Genomic DNA, 15162 nt, shown 5'->3' on the forward strand with positions numbered 1-15162 from the left:
CCATTAACTGCAGAACATTTGAAGTTGTCAATTATTGCACCACCACCTGGAGAATTTGTAAAGGAAGGTCCCAATCTTCAGAAAAGATGGACGAGAGTTCTACTCTTATCCAACATATTTTGGGCGAGGTGGAAAATGTGTATTTGCTTTCTACAACAAAGGATTACAGTAAATGGAAGAAAGATAGGAGAGATGCTAAGATTAATGACATAGTGCTGTCATGGTCCTGCCAGTCCAGCCGTGGCAGTGCGGGTGCCCGCGCTGCTTGGGAGGCGCACACCTGCGCCTCATGCTGGCTGATTGGTCCCGGTACATATAGGACCCGGGGGACAACTAGTCCTTCGCCAGATCGTTGCAACTCATGCCCCGTTCCTGCAGTCCCGTATCTCTGATCGTGAACCCGTGTGTACTGACCTCCGCCTGTTCTCCGACCGACCCTGTAAGCCTGAGCTGTCTGACACTTCTGGCTTCCCTGATCGATCTCCCATGTACAGACTCCTGCCTGCCCGCGGACCTACTCTCTACATCCGACGTCCTGACTACCTCTGCTCCACCTGCCCAATCCCCAACCTTGGAACAATAAACATTTTTCCCGAATTACCTCTGCGTCTCCCAACTCCTGCATTTGGGTCCTACCTCCGTATCGATGGGTCATGACAAGTGCTGTTGTCACATCCCATCGGAACGAGAGTAGGACCCAAATGCAGGAACTCTGAAGACGCAAGGTAGTTCAAGAAGAGACACGTTTATTATATGCAGAGGTAGGGGATAGAGCAGGCAGTCCGGTGCAGCAGCGGTAGTTGGGACGTCGGGCGAAGAGAGCAGATGAGCGGACAGGCAGGAGTCGGTACACGGGAGAACAATCAACGCAGGCAGAAGTATCAAAGGAGTCAGGCTTACAAGGTTGGTCGGAGAATGGACGAAGGTCGGTACACACAGGTTCAATCAGGGATACCGGAGCACACGAATGGGACATGAAGATCATACGAACTGGCGCCGGCCAGTTGTCATCGCGGTCATATAAATCCATAGCATAATCAGGCTGCATGAGGCGCAGGTGTGCACCCTCCAATCAGCGCACCTGCGCGGACACCCGCACAGCTCGTGCTGAAGCGGCAGGACCATGACAGTATCCCCCCCTCAAAGGCACGGCTCCCAGATGTGCCTAAACGAAAAAACAGACAATAATTAACACAGGCAGGGGTGGGCGGAAGGGGTGTTCAAATACTTATTTGCAGCTGTATCACACAAATAAATCATTGACAAAAAATCATACATTGTGATTTGGATTTTTCTTAATAGATTATCGCTCTCACAGTGGACATGCACCTACAATGGCCGCCTCAATCCATCCAGGCCACCAAACACAAGGCGTCTGGGTGGACAGGTCAGGAGGACGACCTGGATGCCAAGCACCAGGGTCCCCAAGGGGCGATTCGGGCGGACGACCTCTGTGAGGAACCAAACGGCGAAGCAGGAACCAGAACGAGGCAGGCCACCGCTCCGGACGAGAACCTCCCACGCAGTCGTTGCAAGACAACCAGGGATTGGTCGCCACCGAGGCTTGGTCAGTAGGCAGCTGTGGATTGGTCACCAACGAGGCCAGGTCATGAAGCGGCTGGGAGCCATCTGGAGCGAATAGGATGATGGAGAGAAGGGCCAGAGCCATGACCGCCATACCGAAGTCTCTCCAGCTCCAGGGTGGCTCCACAGAACTCCCCAGCTCCTCCTGGACAGGAACGTGAGAAGGCAGAGACACCATCGCCCCCTCCTGGACAGCAACGTGAGAAGGCAGCATCAGTGTCACCGTCGCCACCTCCTGGACGTGAACGTATGGGCGTGCTCGTCGCCAACAGAGCAGGAGTGTGGAGCGTCTGCGGGCCGGTCGCCACTGGTACTCCAGAGCACGGACGAGAAGCGGCTGTGGAGACGCCGCCACCTCCTGGACAGCAACGTGAGGCGGCATCGGGTCAGTCCCCACTGCCACGTGAGCTTGCAGTGCATCCGTTGAAACGGCAACGTGGGCGTGGCGCGGTGGCGAATCCGTTTCCAGGGCAACGTGAACGGGAGTCGGCAGAGAGTCAGTCGAAACTGACATGTGGGCATGTCTCGGGAGCGGGTCAGTTCCGACTGCCGCGTGAACTCTGCTCGGAACAGCCAAAACCTCTATGTGGGAATGGCGAGGAGGAGGGTCAGTTTCCACAGCTACGTGCGCTTGGCGAGGTGGCGAGTCCGTACCCACTGCGACGTGCACTTGAGGTGGCGAGTCCGTTCCCACTGCGGCGTGCACTTGAGGTGGCGAGTCCGTTCCCACTGCGGCGTGCACTTGAGGTGGCGAGTCCGTTCCCACTGCGGCGTGCACTTGGCAAGGCGGCGGGTCGGTTTCCACAGCTACGTGCGCTTGGCGAGGTGGCGAGTCCGTTCCCACTGCGGCGTGCACTTGGCAAGGGGGCGGGTCGGTTTCCGCGGCAACGTGAACCTGAGTAGGCGGAGAGTCAGTCGAAACTGACACGTGGGCGTGTCTCGGGAGCGGGTCAGTTCCAACTGCCACGTGAACCTGCATCAGCAGCAAGTCCGTCGCTGTTGCGACGTCAGAGTAGCTCGGCTCCTTCGCCAATCCTTGCCGGACCTGGGCTGTGAGAGCCACCAATTCCGCGCTCTGCCTCTCTATCTGCGCCCGCATTTCGCGACAGAACGCCTCGTGGTTTGGCGGCTCCTCCTCCCTCTGGGCTGGAAGCTTCGCCACCAGCTGCGGGTCTGCCGGTCTCACCGTTGCCGGCGAGGAGTGGGAGGACGGTGTCTTTGTTGACGCGCAGCGAGAGACACCAGGGAGCGCCCGGCCGGGGCGTCTCCTCTGGCCACCACGCGGAGGTCCCGGGTAGATGGCCAAGCGGGTTCCCTCGTACCGATTGGTGTACTTGGATCTACAGGGCGAAGTCGCTCGGGTGCTGGAAACGCGGGGAGGCGGAGCAAACTGACTGGGATGAAAAGCCGGGAAAAGAGATTCAAAATCAAAGTCGTCGGAGTCGTACTCAGGCAGCCGGTCATACAAATCGCGATCCTCCTCATATTCCGAAAAGTCAGAGTCCAGAAGAATATGAGGAGCCGGACGGGTCGTGTTCGGGACGTATTCATACCTCGCTGGCGGAGCGCAAGACACGGGAGCGGAGGACGACAGGGAGCCTACCCGGATTGGACAGGCTTGGTCCTCCGGCAGACGGTCTACCTTGCATCGGTCCCGGCGCCGCCGGGTCTTTCCTGCTGGGTCCAGTATGGGCCAGTTCGTTCTGTCACGTCCCATCGGAACGAGAGTAGGACCCAAATGCAGGAACTCGGAAGACGCAAGGTAGTTCAAGAAGAGACACGTTTATTATATGCAGAGGTAGGGGATCGAGCAGGCAGTCCGGTGCAGTAGCGGTAGTTGGGACGTCGGGCGAATAGAGCAGATGAGCGGACAGGCAGGAGTCGGTACACGGGAGAACAATCAACGCAGGCAGAAGTATCAAAGGAGTCAGGCTTACAAGGTTGGTCGGAGAACGGACGAAGGTCGGTACACACAGGTTCAATCAGGGATACCGGAGCACACGAATGGGACATGAAGATCATACGAACTGGTGCCGGCCAGTTGTCATCGCGGTCATATAAATCCATAGCATAATCAGGCTGCATGAGGCGCAGGTGTGCACCCTCCAATCAGCGCACCTGCGCGGACACCCGCACAGCTCGTGCTGAAGCGGCAGGACCATGACAGCTGTTGCAAGACAAGGGTAGTTTAAGTTTTTCAAGGAGCCAATAAAAGAGTAAGATAGAGTCTTATTGCTTGAAGCTGAATAGGTATACTGGTTCTGTATTCGTGTGGTTTTCATTTTTGGAAGATGAATGTGTGATTTTTGTTAAGCTAATGACAAGCTTATTGTTTATCATGTTGCGTGAGGGTGAGAGTGTAAATGCAGCACAGCTACCTCACTTTTATTGTGAAATCTGTACTTTTATTTTGTAGAGTCAACAGAACGTTATGCTACCAATAGGAAATTGTGCAACAATGTGCTCCAGTGCAATTTCGTTAGTTTTAGGTTGCTTTCATCACCCCTTTAACATTTGAAAGAAGAATACTGCAGGAGGCAAACTGCCAATTGATCGTTGTGAAGCAGGCCAAAGTGGTCAGCATTATAGCTGTTAGCATGTAATTAACACGTGTTGTTTTGTAATTGTCGTTTTAGTTCTATGGTGTAAAAGAAAAAAAATTGTGAAAGGAACTGGAGTCTGACGAACGAGCAAAAGGCGGCATAGTGTTTATTGTACTGTTTTTTTTTGTTTTGTTTTTTTTTTTTTTAGCTGTAATCAAATATGTGCAATACTTGACCTTAATGGATGAAAAAAAAATCAATGTCTAAGGAATGGATAAAAGTTCCTGCAATTTGTATGTGTCTGGGGCCTTGCACTCTATGTATCTGAGTGTTTGTGTCCACAAGGTGTGAGACTATGGAGCCAACAACTTTTTTTTTTTATTGAAAACCAGCAGACAATGCAGCGACCTATTACAGGCAGTGGATGATTATTGACTCAAGCTAAGCCCCACACACACACACAAAATCAGCTATTGGCAAGTGGGGAGTTGCATTACTCCATCGATGCACTTCTGCCGCATACTCAGTGTGCCGTCATGTCTTGTTCCGGGGGCGCACCAGAACTCAATGACATCATTATGGGTCGAGTATATTTTGTTGTCACGACTGTATCTGAATACTACGTTGTGTGCGCCCATGAGTTCTCTATTCACAGTGCAGGGCTCTGCAAGAAAAATATCCTCCTTATTACTCCATTCAACTCCATTCCACCAAACTTCACAGCATCTTTTAAAGGGCCAGTCATTTGGCGTTTCAACTTATTGAGACTGACCACAAAATAAATGATGCCATTAAAAAAATAAATAAAATAAAATCGCTGAATGCATGACTGTATTCCACACCACAAAACAATTTTGTAAAACACAACACTTACTGAGACATTTCATCTCTCCAATCCATTCACCATTATTGCAGGTCTTGAAGGGATGCCCTTCCATTTTGTAAAAAGTTTTGCAAAGGTACTCAACCCTCTCGTTATGGCTGTAGATGTATTTAGTGGAGGAGATGGTGTCCCCACCAGCAAGATGAGGTGGATGCTCACAATCCAAAGGCGCTAGCAAAATTGGAACAAATATCATCATTCTGGTGCATTGTTTTATTATGAACATAATTTGCTTACAATAGCGGAAGTCAGAAAGTATTAAGATCCCCTCAACATTTGTTTAATGCTGTGGCTATTCTATCTTTACCCAATCTATGTTACGCTGTGGCGACCCCTAAAGGGACAAGCTGAAAGAAACTTACTTTTTTTCCCCCTCAGTATCCCAGAATGGAATAGCAAAAAAAAAAAAAAAACCCCTCTGGTCCTTCCATTGAAGCAAAATGGAAGGACCAGTCTGAAGAACATCGTGACAGAATTGTGGCAATGAATAAATCAAGGCAAGTGCACAAAAGTTATGTAACTTCCAATAAATCATTACAGCATACAACGGTTTAGAGGGAAATCTACCGAAATGTACTCCAGAGACTCTTTTGTGATCAAGGCAAACCCAGTCATGTGGTCCTCCATATCCACATGTGGCTAAAAGCATTTTCTCTCTCTCTCTCTCCATATATATATATATATATATATATATATATATATTATATATATATATACACTATATTTTAACTCTATTTTGTTAAAAGGTATGCAATTTAAAATCTTTGGAAAAACTGTTACAATTATCTGACAACTTTAATTACACAATTGTTTTCAATGTGTTGTGAATAATATTTAGCACCAAAGATGTTAAATGTTTATCCATCCATCCATTTTCATTGCATCTGATCCTCAGAAGGGTCAAGGGGAGTGCTGGAGCCTATCCCAGAAGTCAATGGGCCTGAACTGGTCACCAGCCAATCACAGGGCACATGGAGACAGACAACAACCACACTCACAATCACACCTAGGGGCAATTTAGAGTGTCCAATTAATGTCCGGGAGGAAATCGGAGTGCCCGGAGAAAACACACACAGGCATGGGGAGAAGATGCAAACTCCACGCCGGCGGGGGCTGGGATTGAACCCCAGTCCTCAGAACTGTGAGGCCAACGCTTTACCAGCTGAGCCACCGTGCCCCTGTGTGTACTAATATATCTTTTTGAAAAAAGTGAAGGAGACTCACGAACACAGGTCGATCCATTGTGCTGCCCTTGAATGTTTATCATCAACTAGTGTTAGTTTGAGGAAATTGTCTGAATTCCTGAGCTGGTATCATCCTCAAAATCCTTTTTGAGGATTATTTTACAGTGGGATCATCTAAAAATTTGCTGTAACTGATAAAAATCAACAGTTTGTTTTAATCACTGATGGGTAGTTTCATGTTTATTTTTTCAACCTCTTTAGAACTCTGACATCTTCATGAATAAAAAGTGCAATGCATTGTTTTACTTCTCCATGGTATCGTCCTCAGCCAAAACTGTTTGCAGTTCTTTATTACCGTCAATTTTTGGTTGCTGTCAGTTATGCACATTTGTCGCTGTGAAAAGGTTTAAACCTTTTCTAGTTTTGCTGAAAAAAAATCTTTATTTTCCACTCACTTTCTCCCTTTCATGGCTCTATTTGCATAACTAACCTGCGCTTGATTCCAACAACTGTGGCAACGAATTTGCTTTGTACCCACCTTCTAGAATCAAGTCTGCACATGCGCAGTAAGAAGATTGAGTAATCCATTGCATGAAAATGGAAATGAGAACAGTTCATTGGGCAATCATGAAACATTTGAATATTTATCATTAGGTAAATTCAAAATTAAAAAATGATAAAAATCACTTTAAATGGAACAAATTGTTCAATGTTTTCAGAGACAACTAGCTCTGTTTGCCTCGTGGTAAGTAATTACCTGCATCCGTTGTGATCCGTCAAGGGCAGATTGTATTTACAATGTACTGTATTTGTTTTGCACGCCACGGGGAAGTAGACCACACACATGCAAGCATGCAGAACGTGATGTCAAGAACAATTACAACCATACATTTTTTTACTCTATTTGATTGTTTTATATTAATGAGCTGGATTTTTTTTCATTCAACAATTTACTATAATTGGGATTTTTCCTACAGTGACACACGACAACACTTCGATTTCTGCACAAATTGCATTGAAATTCCGTTGGTGCAATTTCTTTTGCAAACAGTGGGACTGAAACCAAGTACTATAAAGAATATTGTGATTATGGTTGAGCTACTACCACCTAAGTTCAGTTGTTTGAAATCACCTGCAATTTGAAGGCAGTTTTCTCTTTTTCATTAAAAAAAATTTTTGAAAATGACAATTACTATTTTTGACTTCAAAATGCATCACTACTATATAAAGAGAGCAATTTAAGCTGAGAGAGTACAGCAGAAATGTCTAAAAACTAAAGGTTGAGCCTTTAACTACAAAAACTACAGTATTTTCTGTCCCCTCTACAGCTAAGGAAAAAGGCAACACTCGATAGAACAATGATTTTCAAACTTGGGGGCAGCATCATGATTGGGGGGGGTGTTTGGCATGGATTGTTTCAGTCCCCCCCCTCCCCACTTGACAAATTTTCACCCCCCCCCCCAATTTTCAGAACAATCACCTTTTCTCTCTTTTAGAATTTTCAGTGGTATCTGGAGACAATTTCAAATGGGGGGAGTTAATTTCCCAAAAGGGGGATGTGCCTAAAAAGTTTGAAAGCCACTGCAGTAGAAATTTTTACCTCCACATGTAGGAAAGGGATCACTCCACTGTCCATTTGGTAGACATTCAATCTCTGCCTTCCCTCGAAGCATTTGTTGTCTCAGGCGGCAATAAAACTTCAGCTTTTGTCCTTTTGTTGCTTGTCTGTCTTCTAGATTAGTGCTCAATGTGACACTAGCTGGTATTCCTGTGACCTTACATGGTTCTATTTTCAGAAGAAAATCAGTTGAATCAGACTTAAGAAGTAGTAATAGTTGAATACAGTATAAAGGTACAGTTGAGGCCCCGTAGCTCACTGGTTAGAGCACTGGTTTGGTAAACCAGGGGTTGTGGGTTCATATCCCACTGGGCCTCCACTCCCTGAGAAGGGTTGCGTCAGGAAGGGCATCCAGCGTAAAAATTGTGCCAAACATATATGTGCGTTCATCTGAAATGACACGCTGTGGCAACCCTGAAAGGGACAAGCTGAAAGTAACCTCCACAGTATAAAGGTACAGTAAAACACTCATAAAGATTGGATTTCAACTAAAGGTTTTGTGATTGGTTGTTCAGTATACATGGATGTGTATATACATGCTGAGGTTGCACTGCACACTGACTCGATAACATCGCTCCATCTACAGTGAAGAAAACAAGTATTTGAACACCCTGCTATTTTGAAAGTTCGCCCACTTAGAAATCATGGAGAGGTCTGAAATTATCATTGTAGGTGCATGTCCACTGTGAGAGAGATAATCTAAAAAGAAAAATCCGCAAATCACAATGCTCTCTGCTAATCATCATGCCAACTAACTCCTGAGCTTTTCCTGTCATAGTCCCAACATTCAAAGTCCCTACATACAGCTGTAGGGTTTGTGCATTCCTCTTCTTCTTCCGACTAAGCCGCTTTCCTCTTTCTTTTGTCTTCGACCTACATTATCTGAATTTCTATCTACGCCTTGTAGAACAACATTTCCGGGTGCGAGTGTAGGAAGCCTGGGCCACGGCCTAACTGTTGTAGAATTCGTATGATGAACGCTCATATAGGTTTGGCACAGTTTTACGCCGGATGCCCTTCCTGACGCAACCCTCTAAGTTCATCCAGGCTAAAATAAGCATTTGAACACCCTGCTATATTGGAAGCTCTCCCACTTAGAAATCATGGAGGGGTCTGAAATTTTCATCATAGGTACATGTCCATGATGAGAGAGATAATCTAAAAAGAAAAACACAGAAATCAAAATGTATTATTTTTTTAAACGATTTATTTGTGTGATACAGCTGCAAATAAGTATTTGAACACCTGAGAAAACCAATGTTAATATTTGGTACAGTAGCCTTTATTTGCAATAACAGAGGTCAAACGTTTCCTGTAGTTGTTCGCCAGGTTTGCACACACTGTAGGAGGGATTTTGGCCCACTCCTCCACACAGATCTTCTCTAGATCAGACAGGTTTCTGGGCTCTCGCTGAGAAATACGGAGTTTCAGCTCCCTCCAAAGATTTCTATTGGATTTAGGTCTGGAGACTGGGTAGGCCATGCCAGAACCTTGATATGAGTCTTATGGTGCCACTCCTTGGTTTTCCTGGCTGTGTGCTTCGGGTCATTGTCATGTTGAAAGACCCAGCCACGACCCATCTTCAATGCTCTGACTAAGGGAAAGAGGTTGTTCCCCAAAATCTTACAATACATGGCCGCAGTCATCCTCTCCTTAATACAGTGCAGTCGTCCTGTCCCATCTGCAGAAAAACACCCCCAAAGCATGATGCTACCACCCCCATGCTTCACAGTAGGGATGGTGTTGTTGAGATGGAACTCATCATTCATCTTCCTCCAATGACAGTTCGTGAAATTATGACCAAAAAGTTCAATTTTGGTCTCATCTGACCACAAAACTTTCTCCCATGACTCCTCTATATCATCCAAATGGTCATTGGCAAACTTAAGACGGGCCTTGACATGTGCTGGTTTCAGCAGGGGAACCTTCCGTGCCATGCATGATTTCAAACCATGAAGTCTTAGTGCATTACCAACAGTCATCTTGGAAACGGGGGTCCCAGCTCTTTTCAGCTCATTGACCAAGTCCTGTGATGTAGTCCTGGGCTGATTCCTCACCTTTCAAAGGATTATTGAGACCCTACGAGGTGATATTCCACTCAGATTGAGATTAACCGTCACGTTTAGCTTCTTTCATTTTCTATTGATTGTTCCAACAGTGGACTTTTTTTTTCACCAAACTCCTCAGCAATTTCTCCGTAGCTCTTTCCAGCCGTTGTGGAGTTGTACAATTTTGTCTCTGGTGTCTTTGGACAGCTCCTTGGTCTTGGCCATGTTGCAGGTTTGAGTCTTACTGATTGTATGGGGTGGACAGGTGTCTTTATGCAGCTAACGACCTCATACAGGTGCATCTGATTCAGGATAGTACATGGAGTGGAGGTGGACTTTTAAAGGTGGACTAACAGGTCTTTGAGGGGCAGAATTCTAGCTGATAGACAGGTGTTCAAATACTTATTTCCAGCTGTATCACACAAATAAATCGTTAAAAAAATTATGCATTGTGATTTCTGGATTTTTCTTTTCAGATTATCGCTCTCACAGTGGGCATGCACCTACGATGAAATTTTCAGACCCCTCCATGATTTCCAAGTGGGAGAACTTGCAATAGAGCAGGGTGTTCAAATACTCATTTTCTTCACTGTACATCTGCCAACCAGGTAAAATCAGCTCATATTTCTTGTTATCAGGTCATCTAACATTTAAAACCTGCCGAGCCAATACCGCATAGATCTTGATAAACCACTGTTGGTTGCCCATAAACCCATGCGAGTAAGCTTGGAATGTTACAATTGGTAAGAGACTGCAAACCGTAGTGTAGCGATACATGCTGTTGGCACTTGTTTCATTTTCAGTCAGTGCCCAAATAACTAGCCACTGCCAGTCCCAGCCTGTATTAAAAAAAGAAAATAAAAAGTGGATTGGTTGTGTCAGGAAAGGCATCTGCTGAAAAGGATATTTTGTGAATTACATTCCGAAGCAACAACTCGAAAAAGCACAGTACTCTACAGTCCCTACTTTGCTGCAGTCATCGATTTAGTATTGCCTCTCAGTCTTGCCGTACCGAGGCCACCAACTGAATGTGAAATAAATAAAAGAGCTTGTTCTCCTCCATTTTATTCCAACAGATGTTGTCAATGCAACATGGTATCCCCAGTTTCCCACAGTAGAAAGGAAGAGGGAAGTAAAGTTGAGCCGAGACTGCACAATACATCAACATGAACATTTCAAAGTTTCGGGTTGGAACTGAATGAACAACACGAAGCCAAATGTTTGTATGTTGGGGGACTTGTATCCTCTTGCATGTTCAGCACTGTATTGTCTTTTATGTGTCATCATGGATATGGATGAGTCCATAGAGTATATTGCTTTCACCCATCCATTTTCAGAACCACTGGTCCTCAGAATTGCGGGTGAGCAAGAGCCTATGCCATCTGACTTTGGGCGAGAGGTGCAGCACACCTTAGACTGGTCGCCAGTCCAACAAAAGACACATCTGACCAAATAACTGTTCACAATCTAGTGATCAAGTAACTTAACATGTTAATTTTTGAGATGTGGGAAGAAGAGTTAGTATTTGGAGGAACCTTCCCTTTAGACCAGGGGAGAACAGCTTCCATGCAGGTGGGCCTTTGCCGACTGCTGAGTGTCAAACACACAACCCTCTGGACTGTGCTGCAATCATGCTAACCACTACTTCAACATGTTGCCTATTATTGTCATTTCAGTGTCTCAACAGTGGTTAAATTGCAGTATTCATACTTCAAACTTGTGATTAGTAAATTGTTACTTAAAATCTTACATTTTAGGTTAATTAAAGGTTTTTAATGCAAAAATTAAATCTTTCATTGATACAGTGATTAAACAGTGTAAAAATGGTTTAGAAATGAGATCAAACTACAAGTTGAGCAAAAATATTATGTTTGACTTTCAATATTTCATGCTATCTTTGCTACTCATGATTTGGTCATTTTTCTTGACCATTATTTATCCTGGGAAAAGGATCCTACCATTGCACATTGGGAAAGGGTTGTTCCATTTCCCAGTTGACAAGCACTCAATTTCTTCAGATCCATCCAAGGCATATTCGTCACCACAGTGAAACCTTAATTTGTGTCCAATTTGTATTGTTTGATTCCCTCGTGGCAAACCGACCACACGAAGATGAGTGTGTAGCTCTTCAACTTTACAAGAAATGTCTGTCGGAGAAAAAAAAGATGAGTAATATTGTAAGAAACACAAATGAGGTTAAGGTGATAGAAATGTTTTCTAATTGAACAAGAAACACAAATTGTGTCTTATGAACATAATACACACTATTGCTACTAGTGCGAGTAGGTTACCTTCACAATAAGGGAATGGGTTATCCCAAAGTCCATTTTGACCACAAATCAGCACTGACTTGCCATGTATTTGCTTTCCAGGAAGGTCACAACTGAATGTGAGGTAGCGGTCAGGAAGGATGCCCTCTTCATTTTCTGGTAGACCTTTGATTGTTATTCCTCCCAGTGCAGGTGGTGGGTCGCATGTCATAGCTATACAGATAGAACAAATCAGCAAACTCACTCAAAGGTATTTTTTTTTCCAGACAAGATTGTATCTGATACGCTCTATAAAATGATATCTTTGATGTCACTGTTTATTGTTTTGGTTGAGTCATTGTCATTTTAATAATTTTCAATGCAAGTGCTTTTCAAGAAACCTGTTTACAAAAAAAAAAAAAAAAAGCTCAGTCACTTCAGCTTCTTGCCCTCAAACAAAGATGTTCTTGGGTCTCTTTGGTACATTTCTAAAAATGACACACTGGTAAAATTGTAAAAGTTTGAGAACTGGTGAGAACCTCAACTCCTCAAATCGACAATCAGTTCTTTGTGCCAAGCTGTTGAAGAAGAATTGACATGAGCCAAATACATGTTGATTTTGCTCAAATGTGTTTTCTCTCATCATGTACTTGTTATGCATGATATCAAGTACATTTATTGTAAGTTGGTCATTAATTGCTTGTGAAGACTTACGTTCACATATTGGAACATGGTTGGTCCATTTTTCCAGCAAACATGTCCTGGTATCAATCTTACTCACCATTTGATAGCTACAAGGAGTTGAGAGGAGAGAGAAGCCTTAACCATTACAGCAATAATAATAATAATTACAAGCCAAATATGATGTACGGATTAGAGACGGTGGCACTGAAGAAACAACAGGAAGCTGAACTGGAGGTGGCAGAAATGAAGATGTTGAGGTTCTCGCTCGGAGTGACCAGGTTGGATAGGATTAGAAATGAGCTCATTAGAGGGACAGCCAAAGCTGGAAGTTTTGGAGACAAGATTCGAGGGAGCAGACTTCGATGGTTTGGACATGTTCAGAGGCGAGAGAGTGAGTATATTGGTAGAAGGATGCTGAGGATGGAGCTCCCAGGCAAAAGGGCGAGAGGAAGACCAAAGAGAAGGTTTATGGATGTGGTGAGGGAAGACATGAGGGCAGTTGGGGTTAGAGAGGAAGATGCAGGAGATAGGCTAAGATGGCAAAAGATGACACGCTGTGGCGACCCCTAACGGGACAAGCCGAAAGGAAAAGATGAAGAAGACAAGCCAAATATTGCATAAAATAATACTTTTTTAAAAAAAATTGATTTGTTTTCATCCACCTACCCCACATTGCAAAAGTATTTGATAGTTGCCCCGAAAACAAATTCATCACCATGGATTATTTCATAATAGCCATTTGGAGTGTTTTCAGGAAGTGGACATGGCTTCACTGCAATGAAGAAAAACAGTTTACATTCATCAAATATTTTGGATTTAAAGTTCATCCTCGTAATCATTTAATTTAATAATTTCCCCATTTTCTCCTGTCGCTGAGGTTAGGGTTGAAAATGTCAGCAAACAGAATGACACATTCACACTTTTGTTGTTGTTGCAACAATTAGGCACGCAAGAGTAAGGGCAAACTCACAGAAGCAATGTCCTTCATTGACTGGTGCCCATCTGCCACTTGTACAGTTATATCTGATGGGGAGCCCAGATACGTAACCGGTTTCACAAGTGAACTGGATCACATCTCCTTCTTGATACTGAGTCTTTCTGGTGTCTGACACACGGCCGTGAGGAATATCCGGGAGACTCAAACATTCTAACAGACGGCAACACCGGTTAAAAAGAAACAGCATTCTTGCTTCCAACTTCTGAAGAATAACAACTGTCTGACTTGCTAATATCCTTTTAGTGTGTTAATAAAATATGCTCGACTCATAGGCCACACTTTTAGGTACACATGCACGAAGCTCCATGAAAAAAAAGGCTTTTACAACTATATCATTTAGTTTTAAACCTTTCAATGAGAAATGATGGCATCCAAAATATTAGAAACAACTTACCGTTTACTCCTGCAATGCAACACAATAAACTTACCATAGCCACTGTTGAATAAGCTCTGACAGTGTAAAAACATTTGGATCTCTATCAATCAATCAATTGTACCTAATAAAGTGTCCAGGCAGAATGGAATAATCTTTTGGTGTTATAAAACAAAGTCAATTATCTAGAACATCACAAACTTCAATCTCTTACAATAGCTCCACTCTTCAAGACTTCTAAATCCAAAATACGTCAACCATTTCCTCACCCTATATCTGAACATACTGATTTAAAAAAAAAATAAAAAAAATCTGCCTTACCATTTTCAGAAAAAGAAACTCTCACATTTCCCCAAAGGTCTAGAAGCAAAAGTAATAGATGCAGTCGCATATTGGTTTACAGCTGTGTGGCCAAAACGTTTGAGAAAAATGGAATTCTTCCTTAGCGCCAGTCCTCTGGGACTACTGAGGGTCAAAACATGGACTACCCAGGGGGATTGCACAATATGGAAGAACCACAACATGATGCATGAATGCACTCTGCACATCGTACACCCCTATGATTGCTTGCTTGCTTGAGCAACTCTGATTTTCTGTAAAGTTTACATATGCTACCACTGATGCAATCGTAATCAATATGCTGTTTTTGCCTTTGTACCAAACGTGACCTGAGAGGCTGAACATCTCAAGAAAGAACACAAGAACAACAACCATTTAACAACCGTTACCACTATTTGATTTTCAAATCATCTGAGATGATGCACTATGGCGACCCCTAACGGGACAAGGCGAAAGAAAGTAATACCACTATTTGATTTTCAGTCGGATAGTTTCAAGGAAAGAAACATATCTTCATGTATGTATACTGAGTATTCACTTTGACTCCAGTACACTACATTGTTTTCAGACAAGTTTTAGAAACTTTGTCTTTCAATTCCGCTGTGAAAAAGTTGCAAAAAAAACTAACCACTTGATATGTTTTTATGTTTCTGGTAAAGG

At 44.0% G+C, this 15162-nt stretch overlaps 1 protein-coding gene across 1 annotated transcript in view; it reads right to left on the reverse strand.

Moving 5' to 3' along the window:
• Window positions 1–4138: 4138 nt before the first annotated feature.
• LOC133503989 (complement factor H-like) overlaps window positions 4139–15162 on the reverse strand; it is a 34445-nt gene continuing 23421 nt past the window's right edge. Inside the window, exons 15-21 of the mRNA XM_061826066.1 lie at window positions 13460–13565; window positions 12824–12900; window positions 12152–12343; window positions 11819–12007; window positions 7795–7980; window positions 5002–5181; window positions 4139–4791 (exon numbers count right to left, since the gene is read on the reverse strand). Coding sequence (XP_061682050.1) covers window positions 4598–4791; window positions 5002–5181; window positions 7795–7980; window positions 11819–12007; window positions 12152–12343; window positions 12824–12900; window positions 13460–13565 — 1124 coding nt within the window. The 3' untranslated portion in view covers window positions 4139–4597. The remainder of the gene's footprint in view (window positions 4792–5001; window positions 5182–7794; window positions 7981–11818; window positions 12008–12151; window positions 12344–12823; window positions 12901–13459; window positions 13566–15162) is intronic.

Source organism: Syngnathoides biaculeatus, chromosome 7 (assembly GCF_019802595.1).
Source record: "Syngnathoides biaculeatus isolate LvHL_M chromosome 7, ASM1980259v1, whole genome shotgun sequence".
In the NCBI taxonomy this organism is placed as follows: domain Eukaryota; kingdom Metazoa; phylum Chordata; class Actinopteri; order Syngnathiformes; family Syngnathidae; genus Syngnathoides; species Syngnathoides biaculeatus.